Here is a 20907-nt window from a genome sequence, read left to right on the forward strand (position 1 = left end):
TTGTTCTATCTCATTTTTTTTCAAAAAAGTATTAAGAGACTGAAACAGACATCCAAGTTAATATTTTAGTGAGACGTTTGGCCTTTTACCTCCTTGAGGAGGTTAGTTTTTGGCAGTATACTATCTCTCCAGGTTGGAAACTCTCAGGATTTTGGAGCAAAGTTTATATTTCTGACCTGCTGAACATTACTGGGCTGTTGTATTACTACTGCCTGTTGTATGGCATGTGCACAGATAGTCAGAGTGTGGGTGTGTATATGCTCCAGTCAGAGTGCAAGCTGCTTGAGCTCTGTTGTAGCAATCTTTGAGTGCATCTTTGCCACGTGTTGTGTCATATGATGAACTGGATGTTTTTGTACAGCATCCAGATGCCTATGTAAAGAGGCTGCAGAAACAATCCTGTGTAAAACACTGTGCACAGCCTGCTCAAAAACATGCATTCAGAGGATTTCCTTTATACTTCTAAAGTGCACATGCTGTTCGTAGTACTGACTGGAAAACTGCTGGCTGTGTTTGAAGTGTTTGTGAATCTATTATTTTTCTTCTACAGGAAGATGAGGATAGGCTAATTGAACATAAGGCTTTAAGAGAGAATGAAAATGCCAAAGAAACAGAAAATCCACTGGCGGTGTTGAAAGGGATTTTATCAGAGGTATGGTATGTAAAGAGTTTATTGCTTCTATTTTGATATTAAGGAACCCAGAAGAAGGGGTGAAGTATGCAAGAGGCAGGCTTTAGTACATAGAACTCTTCTGAGCTTATTGTGAAGCACATAAAGCTTGTAACTTAACCTAACTTCAATACAAATAGTGACTATTCATAGCAAAAAAGCCATTTTTGGAGTATTTCTGAAGTTGCTTGCTCAAGCTGTTACAGAAGGTAATGTTAAATTGGATTACTAACAAATAGGAATTATTTAATCACTTTAAAATTACCTACTTTGTGTTGATTCTTTTACAGTGTAGCCTGTCATTCTACTTTTTATTTTCTCTTTAGGAAGAATCTAAACAAATTCCTGTGGATCAATTAGGGCAGAAGCTATTGGAGAAAAAAAAGGTGTCCTGGAATAAGAAATACAGAAAACAATATGGAGCATTACGAAAGGTAATACGTATGTTAGTTTCTTATTATTAAGATAACTTTGTATTCCTACTGAATAGTCGATAGGATGGTAGGTGAAAATGTTGGCGCTTTGACTAGCAAGATAATGTGTGTATAAGTGGTTAGTGAGACAAATCAGTAGACTGGGGAGCAGGAAAAAGATTCTCTGAACGTATCATCTGCTTGAAAGCATGCATCTTTTTTCCATCTATATTTCTGGCCTAAAAAATAACCAGCTCTGTCTATTACACCTTTTTTCACTTGCGGATGAAGCTGCAACAAAACTACTGCCACTTGACCATAAAAGCACTGAGAATTACAAAAGAAACACAGTAACTCTTCACAGTTGTAACAGAAATAAGTGAAATAAGTTTTGTTTAGGAAAAAAAGACCCTTTCTGGTTGTTTAGGGCATGTCTGTAAAATTAACCCTTGAAATAAAGTCCTGTATTTATCCAGTTGGTTGCTGTATTTTCTTATGCTTTAAGAAAAATACTTCTGCATTTGTGCTATGGATATGTGGAAAATCCATATTCTTTTTTTTAAGAACAACCATGCAGGTTTCAAAACTAAGTATTTAAAAGTAGTTGTAAAATTTGAATGAGTCTTCCACAGGGGTAGATGTTTTTCTGACTTTGACAGAAAACTGATAGAAACAAGTTCTGGGTAAACCAATATTAACAATTTCAAAGTTTCAGTGTTATTGTGAAGTTACTAAAAGTGACTTTTCACAAGTGCTAAATTTATTTCAAAACCACATGGGACAGTGCAGAACTGAAATAACTGTAAATTAGTTCACATGTTTTGAGCTATCAAATGAGATTTTGATTATGACTAAAACTGTAATTCAGTTCTTTGTTTTTTATTGTTTTTTCTTTGTTGGAATGGATTTCCACAAATGAAAGTTTGTCTATGAATTGAGGACAAATCAGGTCATGTAGTTAACAGTCTGCTATATTTAATCCAAAGCATCTTCCTTTACTAAAATGTTCTTTCTTGTACTTGCTTTCATTGTAGTATTTGCAAAATCATCCTCAGATATTTCAGTTCAGTCCTGACAAAAATAAGGTTGGTCTAAAGGAAAAATACAAGCTTCCATTTCAGTCAGATTCTCAAGGACTTGATCTCCAAAGCCCTTCTCAGAAAAATGATATCCAGTGGAATTTAGAAAAAATGTCTACAAGACTAAGGGACATTTCTGTTGGTTGCCATTGGTTTGATCTGAATGATTCGAAAGTCCAACCGATCAAGGAGGAGGATATTGAGCAACAATTTCAGGGTAAAGAGAGTGCCTACATGCTGTTTTATCGAAAGTTGCAGTTGAAAAGACCTCCTGAAGGTATGCACAACTCATCTTTATGTTCTGGGGCTTTCCGTCGTTGACACTTTTTGCAGAGGGTGAAGGCAGTTGAGCATTTCTGTCCTTACAAAACTTTCTAGTGCTAATTGGAAAAAAGGCTTGACTCAAGATACAAAGAGCTCCAAGGAGCTAATGAACAGTTAAATGATTATAGCTGACGCTAACTTTTTTCTCATATGCTTCACAAATACTGGCAGAATATCTTCTACTTAAATAAGTTCTTGCTAAAGGCATTCATGTATCTGTTTGCCCTTAGGGAAAGATAGATGTGAACATGGAAGAATTAAAAATGCTTGTTTGACTGTTGTATCATTTGCAATTTAATTTACTCCATTAAGAAAGAGTGCAATGTTATTTTCAATGATTACAGTAATGTTTCATCTCACTTTTCTTGTTTACCAAAGCACATTTTAAGCAGTTGAGGCCAAACTAGCCTATATTATTTGTTGCAGCTCGAGGAAATCCAAGGTACCAAATTCCTGAACATCTTCTGAATGAAATGAATGCTGCTAATACTGAGCTGCAAAAAATGAGGTATATTAATGTAACTGTATGAATCTCTTAAACAGCATTCTTAATCTGTAGATCTCAGAATTGATTTAAAATTAAAGAAAGTCATTGAACAGATGTGGAATTAGATACTAAAATGAGTCAATACAATAGAGGTTAATCAAGGAATACAATCCGTACATCCAGTTTGTCTTGTATTGGTCCCCTGCCTCCCTGTTAGAGGCCTACCTACTCATTCTGCAAAATTTCAGAGGAAATTTACTTAGTCTCAAATTGTACCAGTTTTTCATGGAAAAGTACAATTCTGGAAGGAGAATGGAATGTTATCTAAATTACATCTATAGAGGGAGTTCTCCACTGGGAGAAGGGGGAATGGCTTGCTTTCCTGTGAAACGACAGATAAATGGTATCCTTTGCCTGAAACATGAAAAAAAGCTGGTGGTATCTAGGTTAGTTGAAAATTTTCCTTCTTGTGAGGAACACACAGAGCTGATGATGTGCCTGAATGCCAGTTAAGCTGTCAAAATGTAGACACGTGCAAGAGATGGAAGTCTTGTGTGATACCCTTCTGCTGTGGAAACTTCATTCCTTTTATTTTTAAGTGACATTTGCTGCTACATTTAGCTTCTTGCTAATAGAACCAAATATAGTTATAACGGGGGGAAGGCATGGCTGTGTCTGTCCTGGCAGTTTTCCAGGAATTTTCTCTTTTTCTGTGTTTGTGTTTCAAGAGGACTGTTCTGGAACACAGTCTGGAGATGAAAAAACAAAACAAACAAAAATGCTATAGTCTCCCCATCCCTAAAGATAAAGTTTTTGTCCTGTTTAGAAAGGTTGAAGCAAGGTGTAGAAACAAGCCCTATAACTGTGTTCTGTGTATGTGGAATATGTCTAAGCTTGCTCTGTATTGTATGTACTATATATATACATATATGGCATTTTTGAGCACTTCTGCATATTCCTTAATAGAGGAGAGAATGTGACGCTGAATTTAGTCATGAGGTTATCAGTTATATGACAGCTGCCCAGAAGCATCTCTGAAATAAGTTAGCCATTTGTCAGTATTAAACTCACCATTTAATTGTGTTTTTCTTTCAAAGAGCGGAACGTGACTCAGCAAACAATGGTATTGATTTACATCTCCATTTGAGCTCGTGTTACAAATTTGATAATGGAGCTTTGCATCCTTCACTTACTTGGAAAGAGAGTGTTCTGGATCTGACTATTGACAGAAGAAAAACTCTAGGAGATCTTCGACAGTCAATATTCCAGGTATTTACTATGCTGAATGAACTCAAACACTTTAATTTTAATTGAGATACAACTGCTTTATGTATGTATTTATGCCACAATTTTTATTTCAATGAGAAATTTTTAACAGTAAATGTAATTTCAGGAGGCTCAAAGCTATATGGATTTTCACAGAAGGAAACATTCCTATGTGGTCAACTTTTGATGTATTGATGAAGCTTTTGATTGATATATGAAGCTTTAATTAATTAGACTTTAAAGTTCATAAGCTAACTATTTGTATTTGGGCAGCCACTTTGCAAAACTTCAGACTTATCTTTAACATTCTAGTTTGTGACATGTATTTGTGTTTTCAAGGAGCTGGCTGGCCTTAACAAGAAATGCGTAGAGTTTAAGAAATAAGTAAATTAAGCTTAAGATTTCTTTTAGTTAAGTATTGAAAGTGGTGTCTTTGTATTTACTATGTTAAAGGAATGGGACAATTTGTAAAATGCTTTTTGTTGACATCTGTGATAAAATCACAGAATGGTTTGGGCTGGAAGGGACCTTAAAGACCATTTAGTTCCATCCCCCCTGCCATGGGCAGGGACACCTCCTGCTCATGCGATTGCTCAAAGCCCAACCTAACCTGACTTTGAAAATGTACATTGAAGCTATCTTGCTCTCTGAAAACATCGTTTGCTTATATTGTACAACTTTCAGTTAGCATCCAGTTGAAACTGTTTTAGTCTGGTGACTAGTGTGAAAGCACAAGTCCTAAAAAGCTTGTGTGTTTTCTGTGCCACTAGTTTAGTAGAAAGAAGTAGCAGGGACCTGTTAAGTGCCAAAATGAGCTTGGTGTAGCTAGTCTGTAACAGCTTTCAGCAAAGTCGTAATTTTGAGTGGTATGAGTTGCTGCTTGTTGAAGTTCTGTGTTTTTTTCCTTTTCTTACCAATTAGATATTGGAATCTTGGGAAGGAGACATGATTCTCAGTAATGCCAAACCTTTACCAGCAGGACTGCATCTTTACGAGATTCTTGATGGTAAGACTACCACGTACAGGGGTTCTGTGTTGTTTGTTTGGTGTATTTATTGAAGACACTGAGGATTTCTTATGTAAAACATCTTGGAGAAGTGTATTTGCTGACAAAAAGATAATGGCTTCTATTTTGACTTTGATTTGCTTATGAGTATTTGTTTTCATAATAATTACCTAATAGGTAGAGGAGATGATAGAGGGGAGCCAGGGTGATACTAAAAAAAATTTAGTTTAGGCTTAAGCTGAAGTAGGAATTGTGCAAAGGTAAATGATTACATAAGAAAAACATCAACTTCAACGTAAAAATTCATATTTTAAAACCATGTGTTCTATCTCTAGCTTTGCATTATTATGTAATTCTAGGTGTAAGTCTTCAAAAATCTACTCAGTTATTTTTAGATTTTTACAAGATTTATGGTCTGTTTAAGAAAATTAGAGCTCTTTCAGAACATAGCCCAACTTTTAAAATATTGACATCAAAATGCAGATGCACTCAGCTGTCAGTATTGCTTCAGATCTTAGTATGGTTCTTTAAAGGACAGTCTTTAAAAAAAAATCTGTATCTGGCTTATGGTAGGAAGGTAAAATAAATTGCAGTGTGGATGTTAGTATTTCAAAGAATATGCATGGAACACATTGTATGTAACTCACTTGTTAAGTCCAGCTTTTTATTTTAAATCTATTGATTCGCTGTTAAAGCTTATCTGGATAATCCTGACCAAGTAGCTTTATCAAGTGCTAGTGTGAGCCTTGATTTGTAAGGGAAATGGAATTGAAACCTTTGTGCTTTGGCCATCTTCACTGGGTACCTACTCTTGTTGCCCTTGCTACTTGAGTGAACCCTAACTTACCCCCTGTAAATTCTGATCACACAGCAGCTTTTGTAGTGGCGGACTTGAGCCAGAGTAGAATGTGCAGTTACCAGCTGTGTGTGTTTTTTGGGGGAGAAGAACTTGATAACTTGTTCTTTTTAGGAGATGAGCTGACACTGGACTGCTTTGGGCTGGCTGATGGAGCAGATGTTTTTGTGTGGAACGGGAAAGAGGTAAATGAAAACCAAATATTTCTTCTCAGTTCCCAAGAGATAAGATGTAGTCTCTAGACATGTTTTTGGAAGCTTCAGTCTATTTTGCAGCTGTGCTACTGACATGCTAACGTTGGCTTTGAGGACACCCCTTCAGCCTCATCTAGAATACAGTATTTTTACAATTTGTCACTGTTAACCTTCTGTGTGATGTACAGTGTGGTTCTTGGTAGAACTGTACAGAATGCAGAATGTGATACGGTCAGATTAATAGGTGCCTGTAGGTATCCAATGCCAGTTACACTGGAGTATAATCGTGAGAAGATCTGGTGCCTCTTGGTAGATCAGTTGATAGTAATGTGATAACTTATGCCCTGTGGTGAACCATTCACCTATTTTTGCTTATGGTCTCCCTGAAATGCTATGCTTCTTTCGGGTCCCCTCAATATCCAGGCTTCTGCTTAACTTTCAAGTGCTTGTTTCAGTGATTACATAACACAGCAAAAGTTTGCCCTCCATCTCTATTATGGAATAGAATATTGCTTTAAACAGATTTTTGCTGTAAAAGTATACATTTGTTCTCTGATTTTTCAAGGAAAAACAAAAACAACCTTCCAGTAACAGAGTTCTTGTCTTTGTTGTAGTTTTGATGTGGTCTTCAATGCTTCAGCTTCTTACGCAATCAAATTGCTTTCAGCAAGTAATTATATTCTTGGCCTAGGTAACAAATCAGAAAGCACAGACTTAAAAATCTAATTCTCTTCACCTGCCTCAGTCATGCTAATTTTTAATATCCTGAGGGGTTAAAGTCAGCTATCCATAATTTGGTGGAGACTGATTTTTTCCATCCACTGTTTACCCCGTTACTGTTACCAACATTATTTACTATCTATACAGACATAGAACAGACCTTAGCAGCATGCTTTCCTGTCCCAATACATTTGAGTTACTCTCGTTGTTTGTTCAGTAGGCATTTGGCCAAAAATGGCTTATTTCTAAGGAGAGAGGTTCCACCTTTTTGCTTCAATAATTTTACTGTTGTCACTTATTGCTGTATAGTATTTCCTATTTACAGAAATGTGCATTATTGATCTCTACATAATCTATGCATTCCTTACTTCAGGTTGGTGGCACAAAGGTGATGACAGGCCCTGATCATGAACCTGTGATCATAAACGTTCTTCGTTTGGCAGAGTATAATGAAGGAGGGAAGGGTCAACACTTCACAGAATCGCAGCACATCTTTCCGTGCAGCACAAAACTGGAGGATCTGCACAGGGCCTTAGCGCCGTCAGGAGGAATCATTTTAAAGCATGGCTCAGGACCTGATAGAGAAGGCAAGAACTGGGAAGTTCTTGAAGAACATATGAAGGAAACGATCAGAAGTGTTGGTCTGACAGATGGATGTTCAGTACTAATCTTAGACAGCCATGACCAGAGGTAACCATTTTGATTTTAAGTATGATTAATCAAAAAAGCAGTTGTGGCAAAATCTGTTCAGTTAAAATTATGCTAGATGTGTGTGTACGTATATATGTTTATATATACATTACTCAAATTAATTTTCATTTTGTGACCTTTTAAATTCAAGATAATGTAGCCTTACATTTTTGGGATCAGACTCTTACCAACTGTTAGATATTTTGCTCATAAAGTGCAGATGCAGTCACATCCTTTGACTTACACTTTTAATAGGAAACACCTAATGAGAACAAATTGTGCCCAGTGTGCTGGCACATTTTTGGAGTAACTTGAATTTCTAAGCCTTGAGTTTTGTGGTTCTCTGAGAGACTTGGTGGAATGAGAGAGAACTGTGCAGTATCAGAAGAGTATGCAGCTCTGCTGAATCTCCCAAGTTGAATCTAAAGTTGCCAGAGGCAAGTTTCTGGTCTCGTTTCCCTTCCGAGTGTATAGTCCTGAGGGTAGGTTCCTGTTTTTAGAGATGTGTATATGTGCTCGTTATATAAATTCTAACTTCCTAGCTGAAACAGTTCTGAAAAATTGCAACTACATCAGTGAGAGGGTTCTTCTCAAAGAGCTGTTTCTCTGTTTGTGTAGTAGCAGACACATAGACAGTCTCAAAGTCTGGTTATTACTTGGTATGCTTTTAAAATACTTTTTCCAGAAGGCTTAGATCCAGCCTCACAAAGTGACTTCAACTCTGAGTGCCTTCAAAAGCTCTATTTCCATTGAAAGACAATTACCAAAACAGTTTTTCCTGGTTTGCTCAATAGCCAGCCCAGTGGTGCCTGGATTCTGCCTGAGGCTATCACTATTAATGACCTAGGCATTTTTGATTTATTTGAGAGCTTTGGTATTTAGCAATCTAGTCCAGATAATACAAAGTTCTCTTGTCTTTGACTATATTTTTACTGCTCATTTTTACAGCTTTGTGAATGTTTCAAGTGGCAATTTGACTGCTTTTACGTACGACATCAGCTGGCTCCAAGTTAAAAACTTCTGCGGAATGGAAGATGAAGAGAAACACGTTAAAATTACTGCCACTATTGAAACAGTAAGAAGTCTGATTATTCAGGCATTTAAGACAGGCTATTTCCCTGAGATGTTTGGCCAGTGCAGTTGGGCAGGTTAATGAGGACTGGTTTTAGCATTTGAACTGAAGTTTCTGTGGGGAAAATAGTGTGCAGCTTGGAGTTAAAGTTACTGGAATGGTTTGATGTTATGTATTAAGACCATAATGCTGGTGACTTAATACAGTGCAGGCTACACTAGTGTCTTTGTGTGAAACAGTTTTCTTTTTGGACCATCCTGTAAGCGTATTGAGGCTATGCCAGTAACAAAACCTGAAAGAGGAAGAAAATACTATTTCTTCTTTTCAAAACAGGATAAGAAAGAAATGCTGGTTTTGCCAAGGGGTGGATTTCTCTGATACCTTTTCTGCTTTTCAAGTTATTTCCTGTTACAGAACGTACTGCTTGCAAAATGAATATTTGCTAAATATTAGTCATTTGATAAATTCAAAAGTTAAATACCATTTTCTTTTCTTTGGAATACTTTTTGTAAGAAAAATTTCCCCAAATATGTTGCATGTAATAAATGTACAGATATCATATTTGTGTGATAATATTAAATAAATGTTTTCTTAGTTGTGTATAATGTTAGCAGGAATAAGAACATAACTGGGATGAATTTCAAGTGAAGGCTGCCTTTTGTGGACTGGCATTTGAACAGCAGATATATTGGCTTTTTTGTATTGGAGGTGTTAATACTGCTTTCTTTTTAGGTGATGTCAGATATCAAAATGAAAGCAATACAGGAGTTTCAACTAGACGAAGAGCTAGGTAAGTGTTCAACTGCTTTACTTACAGATCTAATAACATTAGAATTTCACAGAATGACAAGACTGGCTGAGGTGGGGAGGGACCCCTGGGTCCACCTGTCCCAACCCCACTCCAGCAGGGACACCCCGAGCAGGGTGCCCAGCCCCATGTCCCGTTGCCTCCTAAAGCTCTCCAAGAAAAAAGTCTTTGGAAACACTTGGCCAGTTTCATATTTTACTCGTTGTGGCTAACAGGTGGCTTCAAAGAGAAAGTAATCTTTCACTGAAAGTATAAAAACTTGTTCATGAAGTACCTAGGAATTCACTCCTTTTGATGTAATATCTCCAGAGGAAGGCCCCTAGGATAAACCTGTTGTCATTAATCTGAAATATGTTACCCATCTAAATTTCTGAGCCAAACTTCTTATTTGAATTATTTAATATATCAACCTCTCTTCTGCACCCTTTTTTGTTACAGCAAGTGACAGTTGTCTTAGACCTGTTAGTGAAAATGGGAAACTTCTCTCTCCAGGTAAATTTATTTACTTATTTTGGTATCATTCTTAAAGAGAAATTAAATTGGGAGACTTGAAGTGATGTGCAAAGTTTGATTATTGGATTTTAGTGCAGCTGAAACAGTAGACTTGAATACTGTGGTGATGGAGGAAGCACTGTTATGCTCCTGTTCACTATGAGAAGGCTGCTTGTATCTGTGGTGTTAAACAGAGTAATGTGTGGACTTTTGCTTCCACAGGAATAGAGGAACATGTTCATGCCACAGCCTGGTCTGTGATTTAGATGTGTGTAATACTACTGTCACTGTATAACTCTGCTCCTGATGGCCAACGTTCAGTAGAATAGAAACTCAAGCTTTATTTTCACTGTTGTTGGGGCAGTAGCGAGAGACTATAGATCAGCTTTGCACTTGTTGGAAAATATTTTCTCTATTTTTACTATTTTACTAGTAACACTGCTAAAGCAAAGTACAACCAGGAGGCCAAAGAGATTAATTCTGCTCTACTCAGCATTTGTCAGACAACGTCTGGAGTGTGGTGTCCATTTTGGGACCTCCCAAGTATGAGAAAGAAACCCTAACAAACTAGAGCCAGTCTGGAGGAAAGCATCCAGGATGGTTTGGGAACTGGAACATGAGAGGAAGGAAGCTGTTTTTTTCCAGCCTGAAGAGGAGGTTCAGGGGAAATAATTGTCATTTTTTAACTCCTCATTGTGGACCTGTAGAGGAAGCAGTGTCAGATTCTTCCCAGAGTTGGATGAAAGGATCAGAGGCAGCTGACACAAATTACAGCAAGGGAGATTCCCACTGGGTGTGGTAGCGGGGGAAAGGGAATAATTCACACTGAGTGGTCGAACAATAGGCATGGGGCCCAGAGATGCATGGGTTAGCCATCCTTGGAAGTGTTCAGAGCTTGACTGGAAAAACCTCATCAGAGCTGGTCCTGCTTTGAGCAGGGGTTTGAGCCAGATAACCTACAAATGTCTGTTCCATCCTAAAGTCTTCTGTCACCCCCATACAAGGGTGTACAAGGGGTGGTGGGGAGAAACCTTTATACAGATCTGCCCTAGTCATAGAAGGCTTACAGATTTAATGTAAACACTGGAAAATAAGCTCCCTAAATGTCACTGAACATTTTTCTTTCTCTAAAGAGCAGCACAATAGAATGGATATTTTCAGAAACGGCAGCTTATGATGTTTTCCTTATTTTCTTTTCCCTGAAGTGCCTGAGGATTATACTGTCAAGGAAGCAGAACTGAAAACGGGAAGCTTGCTCGGGCTGTGTCGTGGAAAAGCTCTAACTTCCACACAGGTATAAAAGGGCTGGGACTGAAAAGGGACTAGAGGTGTTTTTATGCTTTTCAATATTTCACGTGGTCCTCTTTGTACTTTTACAATGGCTGTAGTGGTAATCAGTATGGGGGAAAAATGCTTACTAATATCAAGAATTATATGTATTATCAGGAAGGTTCATGTCACATCTCAAGTGCTGAAGGCCAAGAGCCTATACACACTAACAGTTAATATAGCTCATTTGACTAATTGTAAATCACTTATTATAATTGATCTGTTTGCAGTTTTCCATGTTTGCTCTCATGTGCATATGAGCAAAAGAGCATAAAGAAAAGGGAGGTAATACTATATTTGATATCTGCAAGTTGTAAAGATGGGGGGGCTGTATATTTCTGATGATCAAAGTGCCAGAATAGGGCTTAAGCTAGCAGGTTTTCTCTCTCATTTGCAGCATGCAAAGCACATGTACAGCTGCTTAATGAAGCTCTACTGATGTCCATACTGATGTCCATACTGATGTCCATAACTCAATTGCATGTGCTCCTCTGTTCTCTGTAGTTGCAGTGCTGTTTGACTGATGGTAACAGTGCAATAGCTGGTACTTCATGCAATAAGTGCATGCATTGGGGAGAGTTTTCTCCCAGTATTTCTGTACTTAAATATGTATTCTAAATAGTTTATACTTGCCTTTTTAGCTGCTCTTATATTTTATTATTGGGCACGACCAACATATGGGCCCTGAGATGGAGATAGTTGTGGAAGAGACTGCCTCTGTGAAAGAAGTAAGTCTAGATGCTCTTAAAAGCTTATGTCATGCTTGGGTCAGGACTGCTGCTTGTAGAGAACCTTGTTTTGTACCTGTGTGTCACTTCAGCTTGCCAGGAGACATCGCATCAAAAGTGTTTCAACTTGCCTTGAGCTTTCACCAAGTAGTAAAGAGACATCATATTTCCTTTGGATGAATGTAGTCTCACTACTTCGTGCGTGGCTAGCCACTCCTTTTATAAACAGCAGTACTCAGTATGAGATGTAATCATGGCAGAGACTGCCACAGTTAAATTTTTGTATGTGGTAGTTTATATTTATTTCTCAATACTAGGTTAATCTTTAGACTGAATGATCTTAGAGGTCTTTTACAACCTGAATGATTCTATATGCATGCTTTTGAGTTGTGCTGTGCAATTAGACTTTAAAAAAAAAAAAAGGTCTGCAAGTTGGACTCTGACAGCATTGCTCAAAGAAAGAGGATAAGGCAGCTTTTAATGATAATTATGGCCAAGTCCAGGTGAGATAGAATGCAGTGTATGAGGATGGTGCAGTGTCTTTGGGAATGTGTATTCAAAAAGTTGTTCTAATGTGCTTGACAGTCAAAACAGAAAAATCCAGAATGATGCAGTAAGCACCATAACTCTATCTTGGACCAGTCAATCAGACTTAATAGTTGCATGGGTTGTGGAGGATGGTAGGCTGTATATGGACTGGAAGGAGTTTGGAATTAAGACAATCATCTTACATTACTTATGGAGAACAAGAGCTAGTGAGGGTTACTGGATTAAAGACATGTTGCTACAGACAATTTTGCTACAAACATTTCTTCTGTAGTTTATCAAACTCTGAATGGACAACTGCACAGAGTGAGGGAAGCAGTCCTCAGTACTGCAGATCCCTCTTTCTGGTACAGACTGCTGATATCTAGAAGTAGTGGAAAGTGAGTTTTGGAGGTTTTATTTCTCAAAGGTGCATTTTTGAGCTCAGTGGCAGAACTTCTTTTTAGTGAATCAACAAACTGACAGCACAAACTTTTAACTGTGTGTGAGCCTACTCGCCTGACACAGTAAACTTCCTACAGGAGAAAAATTCCCTATTTAAAGGGTATAATATCTAGCTCAAATGCACCATGCCTATGTAACTATATTGCTTTTAGGAGTTGAACAGGAATCAGTCACTCTCTTTCTGTGTCTTAGGAATTTTTAGTGTAGATTTGCTGAAAACTTTATTTCCCAACCTATGAATTGAGAATGTGAAGTCTCAACTTATGTTTTTTCTTTTTTCCAGTGTCTAAATTTAATGCTGGAAAAATCTGGATTATCAGGTTAGTTGTATTGTTGTTTAATAACGTATTTTTCAGGTTTCTAAGACAGGTCTTGGTACCCTGAAACTTAATTTGTTACAATGATTTGTGTCATTGTAATGTGAGGAGGGGAGAAGAAAGAATTATGAACTTATAGTTTTGCTCTGATAAAAGCTGGTTGTGCAGCTTCCAGCTTTATATTTAATGGCAGTATGGCAAAACCCACAGTTTCTGGAATGTACAGTTGGGTGCACATACAGGTGGAGGTGTTTGGCTGTTTTGACATCTGTTTCATTGGAAACCACTGCATGTGATGAACATTTAAAGAAAAAAGCCTTTCTAGGTCACTTGGCAAAAACAAGTTGTTCAAAATGAGATCACAGTTTGGTCACTGTTTGGGAATCTGAGTGGTAGGAGTTCCTGTTACTGACCATTTTTATGAGGATTAAGGAAGAGAGACAGCACTTGCATCACGTGTGAATTTCCTGGCTGAATGTCTTTGTGTTGATGCTGATGTGGAAGTAGTACAGGCTTGGAGTAGTGGTGTTTTCCAGTTTTACTTCTAAATATTCATTAAATGCTGAATTTGTTTTATGGTGGAGTGATGGCAGCATGTTAAGCCATACTCCATAAAAAATGTTCACCTGAAACATGTTACTGTCAAAATACACATTGAGTAGCCCAAGATAAAATTAAGTATTGTGTTCTTGTTTACATGTACATATGGGTGGAGTACATAGCGATGTCTTAAATACAAGCTTAACCTTTTTTATTTCCCTGTGGTATAGGTTTACTGCCAAGAAACAGTGATTCTGTTTTCATTGCTTTCTTTTTATATTACTGCTTGTGGAAAATTAAATTTGGCCTTGTGTAGAGCTTTGTGATCTGACTTCTCTCAAAGAAATGTCAGGCTTCACTGAATCTTGATGTTTAAAAAGATTGCAAAGTAGTCCTTTCTCCACATAAATTATTGATGAGATTCCTTATGTGCTTGGTTTAGTTGTGAAAATCAAATTTTGTACTCTGCAAAGAAAGTGCATTTTCATCTGTTATGTTTTAATCAAATTAAAAAGTTTAGTTGTATTTCTTCCTTCTGTACTTGATGCTTTATGCATAGGTGCTAAATCTAAAGTATCATAGTTTCTGAACGATACCATCTTTTTGTCCTCCACTGTGAAATCTCCCGGAAATCCAGAAGATAAGCAGTTTAGAAGGGGAAGTTGGATTTTCTTTATAGTATAGTTCTCATTTTAAGGAGCCTGTCATTGATTTAAATGGTATAATGAATTGAGAAGTTCATCAGCAATTCACACACAGTATTTCCAAAATTTTTCCCCCCTCAGCATTTTATTTTTTTACGTACAGTTTTATTTGTTTTAATGCTTTTTGGCTAAGCATTGTCAATGCACTTGCTTTGCTTTCTTCTTAAACTAGGGAAATTAAGTAGGTAGGTGAGGAAGCGGGCATTTATTTAAAAAAAAAAAACTTCCAAACAGCGAAGTGTATTTCTAGGGTTTGAGGAAGGATGTGAAAGTGGTACATGATTCAGTTTGTCAGAGATGTTTGTTTTTTTTATTGGGAGAGGGGGGCAAAAAAATAGAGCAACAAACCTTTATAGATGTCTTAATTGTAGTAATAGTTGTGTGTTTTTTCTTCCATGAAACAGTATTGTTGGCTAACTAGTTTTCCATGTGTGTTTTTGTTCTTTGGTAGGTGACAGCTGGCATTTGAGAAGGATTGACTGGTGCTATGAAGCAGGGGAAGCATTAAGTCAGGAAGTAAGAGGATCCTATTTTTGACTTGAATCACATGATAGTTTTGACTTGAAACACACAATAGTGTCTGTTCCATTTTTCTTTAGAGACTTTCCCAAAGAGAACTGCTATAAAGTAAATATGTGGTGTTTGTGTGCTACTTTACTCAGCAGTGTTCTGTTTTCACAAGGCCTTATGAAGGCATTTTAACAATAGGTCAAAATGGAAATCTTACGCACCTGGCTCCTATTTTCAGGGATTATTTTTAAGCCATATCCACATAGTTTTTCCTAAAGTCTAGGATTAGCACGTGTTAAGCACACTACAAACAAGCATGAGGTGTTAATTGGTAAGAGGTGCGAAGGTGATGTGCAGCTCGGCTGGATGCACTGGAAGGGCTCTTGCAGTGCAGACTCCTGTAGATGTAGTAGTTGTGTCCTGCTGCAAAGTTGTCTCCAAGTGGTGGATGTGGAAAAACAAAACACCTTTGGCATACATTGCATAAAAAAAGATAAATCATAATTTAGAAAACAAAGCACAAGAACATGTAGACTTACAAGTGTACTATCTTTCTCTTCCTGCAGAATGCTACTCTGAAGGAACTTAATGTTTGTAGAGGAGATACTTTGGTTATAACTGAAGGAAAGCTTCCACCAAAGGTAAAAATAAACAAATTATGTCCTTTAGTCAGGTGACTATCTTGATACTTGAATACGAAAGTAATTTATTCTCTTATTCTAGAATTCTTCAGCTGAAATATTTTTAGTCAGAAGTAATGAATAATGCTTTGTAGTTTTACAGCTCTTTTTTATTTAAATCATTATTCATAATATTCTTAATTTGTCTATATTCTTCTTTAGACTTTTGTAGTAAAAATCTCCCATTGCAGCAGCTTTGTCTGGAAGTGTGTCAAGGTTAACAAACCTGGAAGAAATCAGTATTTCTGGAATGCGAGAGTCTTGTGAAGGCACAATTCTTATGCTACTATTTCCTCATAAAATCATAAAAAAAAAAAAGGAATTTGTGTTCCTTTTTAAGGTCAGATTTTGTCCTGATGATTGTGCTTGAAAATGGAGGGCCCTGCTGGGAAATTCTCATCAGCAATGGCCATGGAAGGTTTCTGCACAAGCAAACCTCAAGTGATAAAGGGCGTTGTAAGTTGAGACAGGAGGCTAAAAGACTGCAAGAAGCACTGGGCACGTAGTAGAGATCTCAGCAATTTTATGGTGAATAAAGCTTCAAGGAAAAACAGGTACTTCTAATATAGTTGTTGGGAGGACAAAAATGTAGGATAAGAGCAACAGTGCAGTGGGTGGTAATAGACCAGTTCAGAGCTGCATCTGAAGAGAAGAAATAAAGCCTATATCCTACTCAGAAAATGAGGGAAACATCCACTTACCTGCTTCCAGACAGGAAGGGACACTAAGAAAGGAGCAGGTAAGAAAGTCAGGAGCATTTCTGAAGTGGCAAAACAACGTTGCTAAATGAATACAGCTTCCTCTGGTAAGGTCATATTTATGTCTTGATCTCCAGACAAATGTCAGTCACTTGAAAATGTAATGTTAGATGCCATATGGCAGAGCAGGATGGTGATAGCATGTGATATGAGGCTGGTTTTTTTCACTGAGTAGTCCCTGTAAAAAGAATGCCAATATCTTTACAAAAACTCAGACTTGAACAAGTTTTTTTCCTTCTTCACTAGAGGAAGGTAAATTTTTTAATTTGCATTGGAACACATGGGCTGACTGGTATTTTCTGTTCATTTTTCAGGGCTTTCTGAAAATTCCCATCTGGTGGTTCAAGCCTTCAAGCCATATGAAACATAGAGAAAATGGACAAGACCAAGTGAATGGGTTGACCTGCAGGATGGACGATTTGCAGGTGTCTCCTGCAGGAGGTGGTGAGCTTGATCAGTTTTTGAAAGGAATCATATTGCCTGTAATAACAATGAGGGCTTTTGGTCAAAAATCTAAATTTTAATCTGAACCTTTAAAATCCTCCTGAAACCTGTGAGCAACTGTACAAGTTTCAGTAAGCTTATGGTGAAAGGAGCCACATAAGAGACAGATCTAATTTTTTATTAGACCAAGAATGCTGGATGGGACTGTTCGTGTTTCTTGGCTGTATTTGGTCAAAGACAAAGATTTTCACTAGAGTTTGAAGCCTGGGCTGTTTACCTGCCAGCAAATAAAATTGCTTCTCCATACTTAAGGCAGTGGCAGTATTATAAGGCATCAACTCAAAGAGCACGCATGTGATTGGCTTCAAATGTCAGATTCTTGATATCACATTTATCTCACTTCAAGCTAAATGGATTTTGGAGAAGCTGGAGAATGAGTAAATTTTACATTTACATACAGGGTTGAAAAGGAAGGAGAAAAGCAACTGGGGAAAACAACAAATTGGAAAAGGGAAGACTAACCAATTTTCCTCTCTATAGTAAGCGTAAAATTCTTCCTTTGCTAGTGAGCTGTGTTGCAGAAGTGTAGATTGTTTTTCAATTTTTCCTCCTTTTCTCTCAAGCTTTGTCAGTCTGACTTTCTTCCATGTCGAGTCCAGTAGTGTAGATAAGAACAGTTTTAATTTTCCTTGCGAGACACTCTGCATTTCAGAGCCATAACCACTAATTAATACTATTTACAGACTTGAGTAGGTTTCTTAAACTACCATAAAAAAACTTAGGTCAGGTCTTTAAGTGAAATCTCACCTACAAGTGACCCATCTCTTAGGACAATGGACAATGTCATACTCACTTTACTATTGTTTTTCTTCCTCCCTCTTCCCTTCCTGCCCCCATCTAAAGACTCACCAGAATGCATCCAAACAGACACGGATTTGTGTTACGCTGGGAGTATAGAAATAGCAGGCGAAGCCACTTTGGAAGATCTGAAGATGCAGGTTAGATGCTCTCCTGTGTTGGAAATGTACAGCAACACTGTGATTAATTGAGCTATATTAATACATATTTTTTTATTTCCTTTTCCCTTGTCTCTAGTATGTTCTGATATGGCATTTGCTTATATGCCATGTTCAGTGGTAAGTACCAAGAGGCAGTTTGAGCATGTAGCTCAGATAATTCCTTAGTATGTTCCCTGCAGTTGCCATTCTACCTCTCATGTGTCCTGAGCTGCAAAAGCCTTTCTTGCACTTCATCTGGAACTTTGGCTTGCAGCCCTATTTTTATTTCACAATGTACAAATTATTCATGACAAGAACACACATACAAGCACTCCCCAAAAGCCACTTTTCATTTCCACATTGTTCTTGTTTTAGTTTTCTGCGTGTTTTTTTGTATGTTGAATCTAATGAATAAAAAATTGCTTTAGATGCACAGAAGGTCACGTTTGTCATTCAGGGAAGTATAGCTTAGTTTCTTTGGCCAGAAACTAAGATGTCTTTTAATGCTTTTTTTAACCAGAAAAATAAAAGTTTAATATACTTCTAAAGAGAAGATAGAAAAAACTATCATAAGACTCTTCTATTATTTAGCCAATTGGTCGTTCTACTTAACAGCATGGGAAAGGATATTTCTCTAGTTTCTGATCCATACCAGTATTTGCCATTTTGGGTATGACTTCAGTTTCACAGTCTCATCCAAACTGCTGCTATGCAAAACTGCCCATTTGCATCTTATGAGCAAGATTTGTCCTAGCATGGAAACAGCATTGTGCCCTCCATAAGGGTTTAAAGAAGCTTTTTACAGCACTTGATCATGGTAATGATTTTGTCAGCCTCATTCCCTCCCAGTTATACAAATTTTGGTTGGGAAAAAATAAAAAAAAATTAAAAAAATACTTTAGAAACTTAGGATAAATTGAGAAGCGTTGGGAGGGAGTGAAGGTCAACTCGCTTTGAGGTCATAAAGCAAATAAGTTGATCCTGCTCACTACCTGTGAGTCACAAGCTGGAATAAATCTAAATACTTTGCCCTGTGTCTAATTGCTTCAGTATAGCATTGAGAATCAATCATTTTCTTTCCAAGCAGAATGGCTGCTGAAGTTATTGAAGAAATGTTTGTTTTTTCAGGCTATGACTTTACCATGCTGTCAGGAGCACGTTGTGCCACTGCCCACATTTCTCAGAGCCTGGACAGTGGAAAGTAAGCGCCCAGGCAAGCTTTTACGACACAACAAGCAGCAACTCAAGTAGGTTTCTTATTGAACACTCAAGTAGTATTGCCAAAGACTGACTGAATTGTGAGATGGATTGGTGGAGAGAGAAATCGGCTCAGCCAAATAAAGCCCATTTCTGGTTATTTCAAGTTTTTGCTCAACATAATTTTCAACTCAAGTGGTATGGAATGGGCAAGTGTGAACATAAGTAGATCATATCTCACTTGTTATGCTAAGCTTTATTTTGTATTTTTAAATGCAGTTTTGGCAGCTTTCTGAGTTTTTTTGTTCCAATAGCCTCTTGTTTTGGTTCAGATCAGCATGGATCTACTTGACTAGAAGCGTGATTTTTTTCTACTTGTGAATTTAGAATACATGACTGAAAAATGTGTATAATCTTTTTGTTTTCAGTGAATATAAGCTGGGTGCCAGAGTGGCAATCTGCATAGAACCTTTGCAAAAAGAAGAAAACTTGGGGTAAGTCTTGAAAATACTTATTTCTTACTGCTGTGTGTTTGAGATGCGACTTAATCTAGCAGCTTTTTACTGAAATAATTTCAGTCAAGATTACAGCTGTCACTATGCTTGAATGCTTTGGGGCTTATTTTTTATTTTCCTCTGGTAGAGCTGTTGCCTAAAAATAAGGGAGGGTGGGAGGCAGTGAAAACTAGTTATTCTGGATTCTAAAAGCATGATTCACAGGAGTGGTTTATTTTCTTTTTTGTGACAGCCCACATGAATTGCTGCTTCGAGTACAGATGGGCATACCAGGGGAGAGGGACTACTATGACTCCATGGATTTGGTGTGGGATATCTCCAAAGAATGCACTACCTGGTCACTGAGGCAAAGAGTGGCTTCTCACTATTGTCTCCCTGTAGATAAAATTGAAATAGCCAAATACTTCCCTGAAAAATTTGAGTGGCTGCCAATATCTAGCTGGGTAAGATTTGGAATGACAGAATCCAACAGTTGTTTTGAGAAATATACGTGTTGGTTTGTGCTGCAGTTCTTCAGCATGCGTATTTGAATGCACATCTTTATCTTCCTGCAACACGAATGTGAGGTAAATTCGGTGGAAGTGGTTTATTTCTTCAAGGGTGTGTTAGGTCTTCATTAAATCATAGCTAAGACATTAGGATTTTTGATTACACCACAAGTCATCGGAACTTGCAATTCTGCCAAGTTCCCCCAAAAGACTTTTATGTGGTTAAGAGTGTGGTTGGCACAGGATAAATCTGTAGTTTATTCAAGGTTTTTCATGTACTACTGAATTTGCTTGTATAGGTTGAGAAACATTACTTAGTTGCAGTTCATAAGTATGGGTGTTATGCAAATGTATGTTTTGCTTGATTTTTTTCAATCTACTGCTGTCGCAATTAGCTAATGGAAATGACAGACTTCTGTAGAAGTAGCAGAATCAGAGCATTTCTTCTCTTCACTATACAAGAGGTCCTTTGGCTGAGAGTTGTTCCTGATCACGAAGTGTCGTTTACTTTATATAGGTGAGCTGCAAGAGATTGTGGAAGAAAGAAAAGTATTTTTTTTTCATGAGGAAGCAACAGAAAACAAAATGACTAATTTTCTTGACAATAAGACTCTGATTGTGTAAGAATAGCT

General features: G+C 37.4%; 1 protein-coding gene across 16 annotated transcripts in view; it reads left to right on the forward strand.

The window, feature by feature from the left end:
• Positions 1-20907, forward strand: part of USP40 (ubiquitin specific peptidase 40) — a 35253-nt gene that overhangs the window by 9918 nt on the left and 4428 nt on the right. For 3 of the 16 annotated variants that reach the window (XR_005820948.1, XM_040561131.1, XM_040561132.1), the window contains exons 9-29: positions 551-652; positions 997-1104; positions 2118-2439; positions 2913-2994; positions 4071-4242; positions 5161-5245; positions 6216-6286; positions 7389-7705; positions 8654-8780; positions 9510-9567; positions 10024-10077; positions 11283-11371; positions 12048-12134; positions 13408-13444; positions 15137-15201; positions 15762-15836; positions 16948-17077; positions 17981-18075; positions 19204-19322; positions 19701-19766; positions 20020-20230. Coding sequence is in view for 13 of the 16 variants with exons in the window: in XM_040561131.1 (XP_040417065.1) it covers positions 551-652; positions 997-1104; positions 2118-2439; positions 2913-2994; positions 4071-4242; positions 5161-5245; positions 6216-6286; positions 7389-7705; positions 8654-8780; positions 9510-9567; positions 10024-10077; positions 11283-11371; positions 12048-12134; positions 13408-13444; positions 15137-15201; positions 15762-15836; positions 16948-17077; positions 17981-18075; positions 19204-19322; positions 19701-19766; positions 20020-20230 (2472 nt within the window). In the remaining 3 variants the exon portion in view is untranslated. Of the gene's footprint in view, positions 1-545; positions 658-996; positions 1105-2117; positions 2440-2912; positions 2995-4070; positions 4243-5160; positions 5246-6215; positions 6287-7388; positions 7706-8653; positions 8781-9509; positions 9568-10023; positions 10078-11282; positions 11372-12047; positions 12135-13407; positions 13445-15136; positions 15202-15761; positions 15837-16215; positions 16927-16947; positions 17078-17537; positions 17617-17647; positions 18076-18172; positions 18214-19203; positions 19323-19700; positions 19767-20019; positions 20231-20907 lie in introns of those variants that run through there. The other 13 variants (XM_040561133.1, XM_040561134.1, XM_040561137.1 and 10 more) reach the window with 12 other exon arrangements.

Source organism: Cygnus olor, chromosome 6 (genome assembly GCF_009769625.2).
Source record: "Cygnus olor isolate bCygOlo1 chromosome 6, bCygOlo1.pri.v2, whole genome shotgun sequence".
Classification (NCBI taxonomy): domain Eukaryota; kingdom Metazoa; phylum Chordata; class Aves; order Anseriformes; family Anatidae; genus Cygnus; species Cygnus olor.